General features: G+C 40.3%; 3 protein-coding genes across 5 annotated transcripts; 2 read left to right on the top strand and 1 right to left on the bottom strand.

Moving 5' to 3' along the window:
• Window positions 1-711: 711 nt before the first annotated feature.
• On the top strand, window positions 712-1,550 carry LOC121998282 (classical arabinogalactan protein 9-like). The gene has a single exon (XM_042553129.1). It carries the CDS (start codon window positions 913-915, stop codon window positions 1,417-1,419), a length of 507 nt encoding a protein of 168 aa, XP_042409063.1. The 5' UTR covers window positions 712-912; the 3' UTR covers window positions 1,420-1,550.
• A 1,244-nt stretch (window positions 1,551-2,794) lies between these two features.
• On the bottom strand, window positions 2,795-3,429 carry LOC121998283 (oleosin 16 kDa-like). Its single transcript, XM_042553130.1, has one exon. It carries the CDS (start codon window positions 3,378-3,380, stop codon window positions 2,964-2,966), a length of 417 nt encoding a protein of 138 aa, XP_042409064.1. The 5' UTR covers window positions 3,381-3,429; the 3' UTR covers window positions 2,795-2,963.
• A 3,604-nt stretch (window positions 3,430-7,033) lies between these two features.
• On the top strand, window positions 7,034-13,440 carry LOC121998281 (deSI-like protein At4g17486). Of its 3 annotated transcripts, XM_042553127.1 has the most exons (5): window positions 7,039-7,387; window positions 7,492-7,946; window positions 8,561-8,848; window positions 8,930-9,010; window positions 12,974-13,440. In XM_042553127.1, the coding sequence occupies exons 2-5, from the start codon at window positions 7,778-7,780 to the stop codon at window positions 13,111-13,113; spliced, it is 678 nt and encodes a 225-aa protein (XP_042409061.1). In that variant the 5' UTR covers window positions 7,039-7,387; window positions 7,492-7,777; the 3' UTR covers window positions 13,114-13,440. The 3 variants fall into 3 exon arrangements, with proteins under 3 accessions (XP_042409062.1, XP_042409061.1, XP_042409060.1); XM_042553128.1 differs by having other exon boundaries at window positions 7,034-7,946; window positions 12,977-13,440; XM_042553126.1 differs by having other exon boundaries at window positions 7,039-7,946.
• The last annotated feature ends 62 nt before the right edge of the window (window positions 13,441-13,502 follow it).

Here is a 13,502-nt window from a genome sequence, read left to right as displayed (position 1 = left end):
TTTTTAAAAAAAGCCTATTATAAATATAAGTACCTTTCATAAAATTGAAAGTGGAGCAGATGCTTTTAAAAATATTGATAACTTTAAGTGGCCTGTATTATTTTTTTTTTAATGTTAATTTCACATGATTATGTCTTGACTGACCTGACCCAGGCCAAATCAAGCCTGTCAAATCTCTGAATCAGCCATTTTGACTGAAACCTACGGGAACACAGATTAAATCCAGCCTTCTTTTAGTCCCACCTCAATCAGCCATTTGAGTCTGCAGACCAAAAGCCTTAGAATACAGATCATCCCATTGGAGATGAACAGTGCTCCTAGCTCTGCTACAGGCTCGAAGTTAGCCAAGTTGGTAGAGAGGCATTCCCATCCTGATCACATCCTGTGTCATCTGGTGGGGGATGCGTGCCCTTTGCTTTGCTTGCAATAAAGCCCCCACCTTCCTCCTCTTCGCAATTATCATCATCACTCCGAAATGCACGGCCAGCCATTACAGCTCATACCAAGCTAAAAGGCCACAGCCACGCTGGTTTGGAAAATGGTGGGTGTTTTTTTCCTTCGCTTTTTGATAAAGCCTGCCAGGTGGAGGTTCACATCAGGTTAATCAATCTGCCAATAATTTTCCCCGTGACAGATCAACGTCAATATTTTTTATAAAAAAATAAATAAATATTTTAGAAACGATCAATAAAATAGCAGCAGCTAAATAAAATGTGCTGGTGGTTCGGTGAACAGTGAGGATCGCAGAGCGATTCCTTACAGCTATTGGCGTGTCCTCACTGTCCCTGCAGTGCTGTCCCTCTCTCTTTATTATTACCATTCGCGCCCTGTTGTTGCGGCTCATCCTCATACCATTGGCAGTGCGCACCAGCCAGTGGCTAGTGCGAGAGGGGAGAGAGAGAGAGGTAAGCCATGGCTTCCCCTAAACTAGCTTTGCTCGCGGTCATCTCCTTCGCTCTCCTGGCCACCTGCATCGCCCAGGCACCGGCCGCTTCCCCCACGGCAACGCCACCCACCCCCTCCGCCACCCCTCCCCCCGCTTCCTCCCCTCCTCCCGTCGCTACCCCGCCGCCGGCCACTCCTCCTCCCGTCGCTACCCCGCCTCCGGCCACCCCTCCTCCCGTCGCCACCCCGCCTCCTGCCTCCCCTCCGCCCGCCACGCCACCACCCGCCGCAGCGCCGTCGCCGTCGCCCCTCCCGCCCACTGTCTCCCCTGCTCCAGCCACACCGTCACCCGCTGCTGCTACGCCGCCAGAGTCACCGGCGACCTCCCCCTCCCCTAGCTCTTCGCCTGCCCCCGGCGGACCACCATCGCCGTCACCCAGCGGCAGCCCTCCGTCCGACGGCAACGCTGGAGTCGTGCAGGAGGCGAGCATGGCGCTCACGGCTCTGTTCGGGGCCGTCGCATTGCTTCTGTAACGAGGGTAGCCGGAGAGAGTGAGGCGTTTGATATTGGTTTAATTTGATTTTGGAAGTTTCTTCCAGCTGAAGCACTCCTTGTATTATCTGCTGTAATAACTCGTATCTACATTTATGTCCTTTCCAGTTCATTCTATTCTTTAGTGATACAGTACGCTGTGACTCCCACTCCCCCTGCTTTGATCTCTGTTCTCTTGAATTAACCTATATGTTAATAAAAACGAAAGATCGATCCAACAACATTGTCGACAAACAAAGGACACGACATGAATCTGAATCTCCAAGCACAAACATTGTCTGAAGATCTCGAATATCATTTGTAGGAGACGACGCGGAACAAGAAGAAGCAACAAAATGTGGCTGCCGATGCGCCTCCGTGGCTAACAGCCAGTGCCGATAAGAAACGTTCAATGAACCGAATTGCTGCTGCTCCACGGAAACGACGTGAAGGAAAAGGGCGACATTATTAGTGCATTCGGCGGAGGTCACATGGCTGCATTTTTGAATATTATTACCGCATTCGATGTGATGGGGGATGCATGACAGCCTGGGCTGGCCGCCTCACAGCTGCAGCAGTCTTGTGCATGTCTTTGTCGCTTTGTCCACTGAGTGAGGACGGTGGTGGTGGCCATTCTTATCTGACCCCTTCCTCCACTGAACCAATTCTCCCAACATTGCTCTCTAGTTAATTCACTAGCTAGCTGTCTTCCAATTAATTTGGTTTTTCTGCTCCGAGACATCAAAGCAACAAATTTTTCTCCATATAGCCTCAAGAATTACCTTGTTAATTTCTGTAACTTAGCGTCGATGTGATTCCTCTCCCTGGACCACGCATGACATGACGTTAACTATCCCTGCGTTTCGCACATGAATAGCAGAACAAGGCAATATATTCTGCGTTTGGATGGCTGCGAGTTATGGTCGCGCAGCTGTACTGCAGCCGCTGGCAAGCGAGCTTTAATGTCATATTCTAGAAATGCCAAATTCCTCACAGCTTAGCATCCAATGTCTTCTTCCTTGTTCGCAAGAGGTCTTCGAACTCCTAAATTTTGAGTTAATTCTGACTGTATGATCTCTCCTGTATAAAGGAATGCTACCTTAGATAAATACTCCCGTAATTTACTTCTTTCCAGATAATATGGGGCCGACTTTTGCTCCAAAAACTAGGAGGCCTGTTAAAAAGAAAAAAGAGAGGAATCTTTATGCAACTTTCAAGAGATTGTTATCATTTATATATCCTTTTTAAAATCTGAAATCAATACACAAAGAGAGTAGCGTCAGAAAGTCCTGACTATTTTTATCCAAAAGCCATTCATTAAAAAAATTCGAGAAAAATGTCATTGGGGTCCCATTTATTGGTTCTTTTGGTCTTAAATGGTCTTTTAAAAGTTCTTTATTTTTATTTATTGCAAACTAGCTAGCCACATAACTCCACATAAAATTAAACCGGTCCATTACGTAGCACACCCTTGGACCGGGCACGCTCGACCACATTTTGAACGCACAGACAGACGTGGACCCCGCGGCCTGCGTCGCTGCGGGTTTTAACTGGTGGCCTGCTCGATGCGGTGCTGGGCCGAGTCCTTGATGTCGCGGGCCTTCGCCGCCAGCCTCTGCCGGGCCTGCTCCAGCTGGTCCGCCCCCGGCGGGTGCTTCCCCGTCACGTACTTGTACATCCACGACAGCACTGACAGCGCCGCCACCCCCAGGCCGCCGGAGGTCAGGAACCCCGCCGACAGGAGGGACACGGCGACGACCGCGGGCACCAGAACCGGGCTGAAGATGACCAGCAGCGGCGTGGCGACCGTGAGGGCGATTATCGTGCCCGCCAGAGTCAGGCCCGCCAGGACCAGCATCGAGCCTCCTGCTGCCGCCGCCGTCACCGCCTTCAGGACCACGTGTGACCCCGCCGGCTCCTGATGCTGCAGCTGCCGCCGAGGATCTCTCCCGTAGTCCGCCATCAGGTGGATGCTCAATTCTTCGACGTCCGAAAGAGAATCCGCGAGTGTTCGATTATATAGGTGAGGGAGCGCGGGACGCGTGTGGCACGCATGGAGGAAAGGACGAAGACGAGACGACGCGTGTTGGTGCGGGCGACTTCCGAGTCATGACGCGAAGCGATACGAGCGAGGTTTGGATCTTTGGTATGCGGGAAGGAGAGCTTGGAGTCGGCCGGTTTAACTGGGCTGATTATGGTCTGGTTCGGTTGGTATCGAATCGGATTAGATTTCGGTTCGAACATCAGCATCAAACAAAGTTTATACGTCAATATCAAACTTAGTCAATTTAATACTCTCATCGCATATTAATGGTGGTAAATTAACATTTTGGTAAATTGGATGGCTTGCATGGTTTACTATCTTACAAAGAACTAGATCAAGAGAGTTTGAAAAAGAGGAGGATTTTAACAAATCATAAATGCTGGTACCAATTGACGCAGCAGAGTACGATTCTCACGAGAGGAAAACTATCAATTCTTAAAATAGAAAATTATAGTGACACAAAATGTGATGAATTCCTGAGATGGACGGGATGCTCTGGTTCTCTTATTCTGGTTCGTTTCTGGATCGGGATAAAGAAATTGGTAGGAGATCATGACACCTATTAACAGGCCGGGGACATTATATTCCACCAATGTAAAGACTAGATCATGAGTTAGTCCAATCTTTACGGACCAGAGGATCCGTCCCCTACCTGATATCCTAATATATTTTATAGTTCAAAAAACTTTTCTAATAAAAACTTAACACACTTTCTTTAAAAAAAAACCAACTAATTTTTTTTCAAAGTTCAAATTAACTATAAAAATTAATGACTTAAACAACTTTTAATCAAATTAAATTTTAGACCATAACAATTTTCAAGTCATTATAATAATCGACCACTTCATTTATTATCATATTCAGTGTTGTGTATCCGGGAGGAGTTTCTTAGTGATGTTTTTTTTATGAACTTCACTCCATTGATACTCGAAGACCACTATGGGAGGTACTAACGGATCTGAGGGGGACTATCTCTGAGGCATAGATGATCATGGGAGATTTCAATTCGATATTACCAATTTATGATAAATAAGTAGACTCTCCGGTCACAAATCATGAAATGAGTGATTTTCAAATAGTTACTCACGCATGCAGTTTAGTTGATCTTCGTTTCATCGGATGCCAACTCACTTGGTCCAACAATATGATTTCTTGCATATTGAATAGAACTTTGGTGAATTCATATTGGTTAATGACATATTTTGATATTTATACGGAGTTCATGGCTCCTGGATATCTATTAGACTATTCTTGTGGCATAGTGCATACCCTAGCAAAAGATCAAACTCTAAATCGGTCGTTTAAGTTTCTCAATATGTGGTCACTGCATGAGGACTTTGAAAGGGTGGTGGCGAACTCATGGACATCCCTGACCATTGGGAATGCTTAGTTTGTTCTTAAGATGAAATTGTATCGGTTGAAGGACCGGTTGAGGGAGTTGAACAAAGAGTTGAACAAAAAATAGTTTGGGCACATTTTAAAAAAGGAAAGAAGGGCAAATGTAGATTTGGAAGAGACAAAAATGTATTCTAGTGGGAGGGGCTATCCCCATGGACTATGGTTGTATACGGAAGCAAGTCACTCTCCTTATGAAGGCAAAAAAAATAATTTTATCAACAATGGACAACAAATATTTATCTAAGGAGCTCAAATAAATGTATCAAATTCTTTCATGACGTGATGAAAAGGAATAATAAGAGGAATGTCATTATTCCACTCACTAAAAGAAATGAGAATTAAACAACAAGCTTAGGTGAAGTAGTGGATGAATTTGTGGACTTCTTTCATGCTCTACTTGGATAAACGGTGTCGTGCAACCTTATGGACAGTGATGGATTTCCTAGAAGGCAATTAACTAATACCCAATTTGAGGGCTTAATCAAGTTGGTGGGAGTGGAAGAAATTAAGGCAACCCTATACGACATTAGAAGCAGTAAAGCATCAGGTTTAGATGGTTATGGAGCAAAGTTCTTCACCTCATCATGGGATATTGTTAATCCAAAGTTTATTGCAGCAATCCAAGAGTTCTTTCAGGGTGGGAGATTGCTAAAATAATGGAATAATTCATTGATCTCTTTGGTACCAAAGGAGACCATGCCCCGAGGATTTCAGATTATCGGTCTATCTCTTGTTGTAACATCTTCTACAAGGTAATTGCCAAAGTGTTGGCTGGCAGGTTAGTTATGGTATTGGGGTATTTATTGGATCCGACACAAGCGACTTTCGTGCAAGGGCGGTATATAGGTAACAATATCAACTTAACCCAAGAACTATTACGGAAGTATGTATGCAAAAGATTTCACTAAGGCCTATGATTAAGGTGGATTTAAAGAAAATATTTGATATTGTAGATTGAGATTTCCTTATGACGACTCTTGTCGATTTTAGTTTTCCCAAATAATATTGTGGATGGATTAGAGAATGTGTCCATTGTCTCTTACTTTATCTCTCTAAATGGTGGCCTTTATAGATTTTTTAGTGGATGACGTGGCTTAAGACAAGGTGACCCCTTATCTCCCTTGTTTTTCAGTTTATGCATTGAAGTATTGTCAAGAAGATTGCAAGTTGTTTTGTAACTGCCCTCTTTTTATTTCCATCCTATGTGCAAAGTGTTGGTTGCTATTAGGAATATCGTACCGGTTCCCTTGTACAAAAAATTTATACAAGTCCTAAACCTTTCCTAATAACCTATTGTGTTATTTAGTAATTAAAGTTGGAATCACAAAATGAAACTTAACATTATTGATTCAAAATTCAACTTATCTATATGTAATATTTTTCCCACACTTTATTCCACTTGTATATAATATTTTTCTATTTCTTTCATGGAAACTCTATCATGTTAACAATCCATTATTGGAATCCACAATTATATGACAATATATAAAAAATTAAAAATAAAATAAAAACATTGGACATTGAGAACATAATTATAAATATATATTTTTAATTCAATAAAGAATTTTAAATTTTTATTAAAAAAGAAAAAAAATAAAAAGGATGTTTTGGATAATATATTATTTAGTTTTCTTTTTTCATTGTAGTAGACAATATGATAGATTGATTTCATTCATCTTCCCCAATTAAAATAAATAAGCACATCAAATAGAAGATTCTTTTCCTTTTCCTTAAGGAATTTTGAAATAAAGCAGGATTACACGTCTGATCCAAAAACATATGATGATCACTCGACCCTCCAACAGATTCTACTATGCTTTATTTACTGTAAAAAAAAAGAAAAGAAATATACGTGGGTTGAGATAATTTTCTTTGAATCCGTCAATTTTACCCGTTTGTCATCATTCAAAATTAGATAAAAGAATTCCAGAAAAGATTTTATTATGAATTTTATTTCTCTATTTGTTTGAATTATATATATTTTTTTGTCTGTTTACTAGCGCGACCGCTGCCAACGGCCCCGCGCGGCCGCGTGAGGCTGGCCCACGCGCGAGGTCACCTCGCGATGCTGCGAGCGACCGACCTCGAGCGGGCACAAGCGACGGCCCCACGCGTGGTTGCCTCACCGGCCACGAGCAGCGTCCCCGTGCGAGGACCTTGTGCGGCTGCGGGCGATGGATCCGTCTTTCATTTTTCATTCTCTCGGTTGTTTTTCCCTTGAATTTCTTTCCCTCCCCGGTTCTATCTTTCGGAGTAAACAGGGCCTAATTCTTGCCTGTGGCGAGCCCTTGTAAGCTTGTGACGAGTCATCTTTCTTAACGATGACAGGTTTGAGGATGGAGACCGTTTTTTTTTCCTCCTTTCCCAAACGAGTCATCTTTCTTCACGATCTTCTCCGGGGTAAACAGACCTTTCCTCTTCTTTTTCTTTTCTTTAGCTCGCACGCTTTCCTCCGTTTCCCGTGATCACACGGTTAGCCAGATTTCTGGGTATTTTCCTTCCATAACGGCTTTCCCCTCCGACTTCGAGTAAGTAACCTTCCACACGGTTTGATTGATTATCCTTCTTCCCCTAACGCCCGTCTCCTGTGATCTGCCCAACACCGAACACCCACTCCATCGGACCACTGCAGCCCAACTCGATCGCTTCGGTGGAACCCACACACGTTACTGACACAGAAATCATCTTGAATGTCCGTCCATGGCGCGGGCGAGACGGGGGATCTTGCGACTCTTCCCGAAGGAAAATCCGATAACTCTCCAACAGAAGGGGGAAAGGGATAGAAAACAAATCTCTCTCTCTTTCTCGTGCTCGAAGAAGTGGGAATCGCAAGAGCTTCCACCTCCCTGATCCTCGCTGGATTAGATGCCGAATTAGGGGATTGTAGGGCTCCTTTCGATTTCCACCGGCTCGATTTGATGGACATGCCCCCAAGCTTGTCCAAATCCACTTCTTCGAGGGGGATGGGTAATGAGAGCGGCGATGGAGCCAGCCGGACGTTTCTTTACCTGAATGTCTACGATTTGACATCGGTGAACAAGTACCTCTATTGGTTCGGGCTTGGTGTTTTTCATTCTGGGATCGAAGGTGCTATTTGTTTACGCGTTTTCTTTCTTCTTTTGTTTTGTGCTGGTTCTTTTTTGCAACTTTGGTGGGAATCGAGGTTAAATTCAAGCTATCTTGCTTATTTGTTCATTGCATGCCTACTTTTCGTTGTTACAAATAACAGTTTCTAGAAGGATTTTATCTACTTTTGTTCTTGATCTTTATCATGATAACTAAATGGACGAGCCTCAGAATTAGCGTTGGATTAGCCAGATTTGTCTTAACATCTACATGTCGACGAACATCACAGGTATTCTGGTTTGAAGTAGATCTACAGCATAAGCTTGTTAAGTTAGTATTTTCACCATCACAGTGGATATTATCAATACCAGCAAACTTGTTAAGCGCACTGAACGACAAAGATGGTCTATCCAGTATGATAATATTAGCAAATACTTTACTGTGGAAATCCACTGCTGTTTTCCGAATGTCTTGCTTCCTGCTCTTATGCAAATCTCTTTGGGTTAGTTTGTCAATTTTCTAATTCAAAACTTTACGCTACACACTATATAGCATGATGGTTTTATTTTGCTTTTCGTGCCCATTGTTGCATCTTCTATGCTATTACCAACCATTAAGTTTACTTTTGCTTGTAGTTCATGGTATGGAGTATGGATTTGGAGCACATGATTATCCAACTAGTGGAGTATTTGAGGTGGAACCAAAAAACTGTCCTGGTTTTGTCTTCAGGCGGTCTGTGTGTTTGGGCACTACTGACATGTCCCTTTCAGAATTCCACTCATTTCTTGAAGATCTTACTGGGAAGTATCATGGTGACACCTACCATTTGATCACCAAAAACTGCAATCATTTCACAGATGAACTTTGTAGAAGTTTGACAGGAAAACCTATTCCAGGATGGGTGAATAGACTTGCCAGACTAGGTTAGTATTTTCCTTGAAAAATCCCTTCGGGTTTTGGAAACTATGTGTATATTAATTTGCACATTGATTAGGAATTTTCAGGATCGTTTTTTGACTGCATTCTCCCTGAGAACATTCGGGTCACAGCAGTTGGACAATTACCAGTTCATCCAGGTTATTCTGGTGAGCTTGAAAATCTTCTTTCTTTTTTTTAGTCTTCCTGTCACTGATGTACTCATTAAATGGAATCAAGATCATATGACCAGTCTATATATATACATATATATAACTAGCTTGTCTGTGTCACCCACTAGTTATTCAGAGGGCATATAAGGCTCAGATAGAGCACCACCTCGTTGATAACCCCATGAGCACCACCTCGCTTGATAACCCCATGAACGTTGTTGTAGTCACTGCTCAAGCATCCTGATGCAGCTGTTGCTCATTCCGAGCACTATCAGCCCCAGGAAGGTAGTGACCAAGTAGAACAGCCATGTAGCTTGACCAGCTTCATTGAGGTAGAACGTGGAGGAGATGGATCGAACAAAAAGCAAGACTGATTAGTCCTCGTTCATCATAATTAGCTATCTTTCGAAGTACATGGAGAAGGAGATTATGCATACCTTTCTTCCTCTTCTCTACTCCTTACATCCAATTTCTTTGCCTTTCTCTGAGTAAACAGATCCTTAAAATAAGGAAACTGAAGTTTCCTTTGGATAGGATGGAAGAACATTTTAGCTCTTGATGTTTACATCCTAGACTTTATTGTTACAACTAAAGAGGAAAGAATAATTATTTAGATGGATCCATATCAAAAGAATAAACAGCTGAATACTAATATGTTTTATTGGAGTTGTTTTTAAGTCATTCTAGAATTTGTTGTGTAGTTTGTTTTGCATTATGACTAGATAGATATTTAATTCCTAGTAATATATCCAGAGTAAGTGTATCCCTTCAAACAAATTGGGTTTGAATTTATAATTGTGTTTGTTCGAGTAACTGAAAATTCACAGCCCTGAGTAAATCTTAAGGTCATTTGTCATTCTGTCCCTTCTCATTCACTTATTTTTTATTACTCAGTCATGGTCGGTCCCAAGTCTGAATAAAGGAAGAGGGTTGCATTAGCTTGCCAGCTAGCATTAAAACTATGACAAATGTTCAACGAATGAATCTATTAAACTATTGTGCTAATACTTGGTTGTCCTCGAAAGGAACACGTTGTAGGGTTCGACTGTAACGTCTCCACAAGGACCGCTGCATCTCCAGAACTCGGGTGTAGTGCTAAATATGCAAGAGTTCGCATTGCAGGGTTCGACTGTAATGTATCGGCAATGACCGCTACATTTCCATAAGAACTTGGGTGTAGTGTTAAATAGGTAAGAGTTCTCACACCATAGGTTGGATAAGAACAAATATGATAGGAAAATTAATAGTCTAAGATTTGGAACATAGAACATAGAAACCCTCATTGTAAATCAATGGAGGTAGTAGAAACGATGATTAGAAAAAGAATTAATATTTTGTATGTACAAGAGAGAAAATGGGTAGGCGAGAAGACAGATGATAGGGAACTTATGTTTTAAGTCATGGTATACAGGAAAGAGTAAAGCAAGAAATGAAGTGGCTATTGTTATAGATAGTTCATTATAAAGGAAGAAGTTGTAGTAGTATTTAGAAAAGGGAGTCAAATTATAGCCCTTAAGATAATAGTGATGAAAGAAACTACGAACATAATTAGCGTATATACATCACAAGTAGGATTAGATGAAGCTACCAAATTAAGATTTTGGGATGACTTAGATGAAATATTACAAAACATTCCATCAAATAAAATGATTTTAATAGGATGTGATCTAAATGAGCATGTTAGAGTGAAAAATGAGGAATATGAGAAGGTACACGGGGGTTATGGGTTTGGAACGAGAAATGAAAAAGAGAAAACTATATTAGATTTTACGATAACATATAACGTTATATTAGCTAATACATTTTTTAAGTAAAGAGAAGAACACTTGGTCACGTTCAAAAGTGAGAATAATAAATCGTAAATTGACTTTCTTATGGTTAGGAAGAAGAATAGAAATATTTGTAAAGATTGCAGGGTTATCCCTAGAGAAAGCTTAACTACTTAACATATGTTAGTAGTATTGGATATATGCCTTAAACATAATATCAATAGAAATAAAATATATACGACTCCCAAACATTGTGTTTGGTTGATGGGAATAGAATCAAGATTTTGGACTGAAATCCAAAAACTTGGGTATGAATGAAACTCACCCTCTCCCTTGGGTTTTGATGGAATAGGAATGTGAATTAAGTTTTGGACAAAAATACCCTTAGTATACTTGTTCAATTTTTCTTTCATTTCACACACTCTCTCCTTGTTCTCTCTCATCATATTTTCTCTCTCATCATATTTTCTCTCTCCTTATTCTATCATTACATTTTCTCTCTCAACATACTTTCTCTTTCCTCATTTTCTCTCATCATACATTCTCTACTATTTTCTCTCTATATTCTCTCCCATCACACACTCTTTCTCCTTATTTTCTCTCTCTTTATTTTCTTCCATTACACTTTCTCTCCTATTACACATTCTCTTATTATTTTTTCATCATACTTTCTCTCTCCTCAATCTCTCTTACCATTCTCTCCTCATTTTCTCTCATCACCCTTTCTCTCTCTTTATTCTCTCTTATTACACACTCTCTCCTCATTTTTTCTAAAAATATTTTCTCTCTCAGCACACTTTCTCTCTCCTCAATATTTTATTTTCTCTCATCACACTTTTTCTCTCTTAATTTTTCCCATCACTCTTTCTTTCTCAACCCACTTTCTCTCTCATCATACTTTCTCTTTCCTCAATCTTTCATTTTTTCTCATTATACTTTCTCTTTCTTTATTTTTTTCCCATCACTTTTTCTCTCTCAGCACACTTTCTCTCTCATCATACTTTTTCTCTTCTCAATCTCTCCTATCATGCACTCTCTCCTCATTTTGTCTCATCATACTTTCCCTCTTTTCATTTTTTTCTATCACGCTTTCTCTCTCATCATATGTTTCTCTCACATTCAGCTTTCCCTCTCTTCTAATTTTTTCTCTTATTTTCCTCTAAGGGTAAAAAAAAAATTTAGGTTCATTCCGATTGAAAATATTCAACCAACTGAACACATTATTTTTAAAAATGATACCCAAGCTCATATCCATTCTCATTCCATAATACTATGATACACATTCCCATTCCGATTCCTAGAAGAGAACGAAACGTAGAGACACGTTTAAGATGACACGGGCATGTATGACGACCAATAAATGTTCCAGTTAGGTGATGTGAAACTATGACAAACACACATATCAAACGAGGAGGAGAAAAACCAAAAAGACTTGGTTAGCAGCAACAAAAAAAAAGATAAAATTTATTTAAGCATAAATGTTGATATAGTAGGAGATAAAGCTCAATAGTGTAAAAGGATTTATATAGTCGATCCCACATAGTAGGATAAGGGTTGGTTGTTGTTGTTGACTTCAAACTTTTCATTCTGCTACTCATTTATGTGGTACATCCTATATTCCTCGTTGCTGCCTCAATTATAGACTTGTCACTCTCATTTGTCTATTTTCAAGTCAACCATGCCAAATCATAGCATCACTTCTAGCACGGGTTATTTCTAGACATCTTCCTTGGACCTACTGTAGGTGAACTCAAAAATGGATTCTAGTGAATTTTAGACTTAAGATTTTATGACTTTTACATGATTTTAAATTGGATGTAATTTTATTTCAAACACAACTGATATTCCACTTTGATGTTTGATTATGCTTTTTTTCTTAAGTATCGTAATTTTGATAACCCATTAATTTTTTCATGAACAAATTTATCAAGAACTCTAGCACACTTCAAAAGTATTTTATTTCGTAGCAGTACTGTGAACCATGATTGTTTTGAGGACTTGTCAGGTGTTCCCATCTTATGAAACATGGGATTATGTAACGTGTTACTTTTAATTTTCTTATCGTACATAAAGTTTGGAATTACTTCAGTAGCTTCAATGTTTATTGTTAATATAGCATACTAGAGAAGACTTTCTATCTAATGTGTTTTCTCCCATCTGGTCGAGTTATCATAATTCTTAAATATTTCAGAAGATGGATCAGATTCATATTCGTCAAAGGGAGAGGAAACTGATGAAGAAGAATCAAACCATCAGCTTCTAAAGAGATCCAACAATGATTTTGTTGATGCGAATGACCAGCATTTGAGGCTTCCTAGAGATCTTATGTGACTTTTTGCCTGCTTCCCAGTCCCGTGTTGGTTCTGTTTCTTATGCAACCAAAAGGTCGAGATTTATGATGCCGATACTTATCTTCTTTTGTTACTTAACCTAGTGAGGTTTTTGTGTTGGGTGTTATATTGACAATTGTATTCTTCTCTAATGCATCTAACGTTGTGCCCACTAGTCCTATGATCCTTGTGCAAATTAACAAGCTGGCCTTATATTCTCTACTACAGAACTTACGAGCGATGGGTATGCTTTCTGTATCACTTTAAATTTAGACAAATTATAAATGTAGTAAGTTTGCCAATAATGTCAATCTTTATGTTGTATTAATTCATTGGTGGACTTACCGGTGATCATTGAATGACCAAAGCTCCGTAGTTCTATCATTATTT

This window comes from Zingiber officinale, chromosome 6A, assembly GCF_018446385.1.
Source record: "Zingiber officinale cultivar Zhangliang chromosome 6A, Zo_v1.1, whole genome shotgun sequence".
NCBI lineage: Eukaryota > Viridiplantae > Streptophyta > Magnoliopsida > Zingiberales > Zingiberaceae > Zingiber > Zingiber officinale.
Note: the sequence above shows the minus strand (reverse complement) of the source record. Positions and strands in the feature narration are given on the sequence as shown.

Bases quoted from the DNA above. Each gene is read 5' to 3' on its own strand.
- LOC121998282 (XM_042553129.1), top strand. From the start codon at position 913: ATGGCTTCCCCTAAACTAGCTTTGCTCGCGGTCATCTCCTTCGCTCTC.
- LOC121998283 (XM_042553130.1), bottom strand. From the start codon at position 3,380: ATGGCGGACTACGGGAGAGATCCTCGGCGGCAGCTGCAGCATCAGGAG.
- LOC121998281 (XM_042553127.1), top strand. From the start codon at position 7,778: ATGGACATGCCCCCAAGCTTGTCCAAATCCACTTCTTCGAGGGGGATG. The intron at 7,947-8,560 runs GTGCTATTTGTT...TTTTGCTTGTAG, and splicing joins TTTTCATTCTGGGATCGAAG to TTCATGGTATGGAGTATGGA. The intron at 8,849-8,929 runs GTTAGTATTTTC...AGGAATTTTCAG, and splicing joins GAATAGACTTGCCAGACTAG to GATCGTTTTTTGACTGCATT.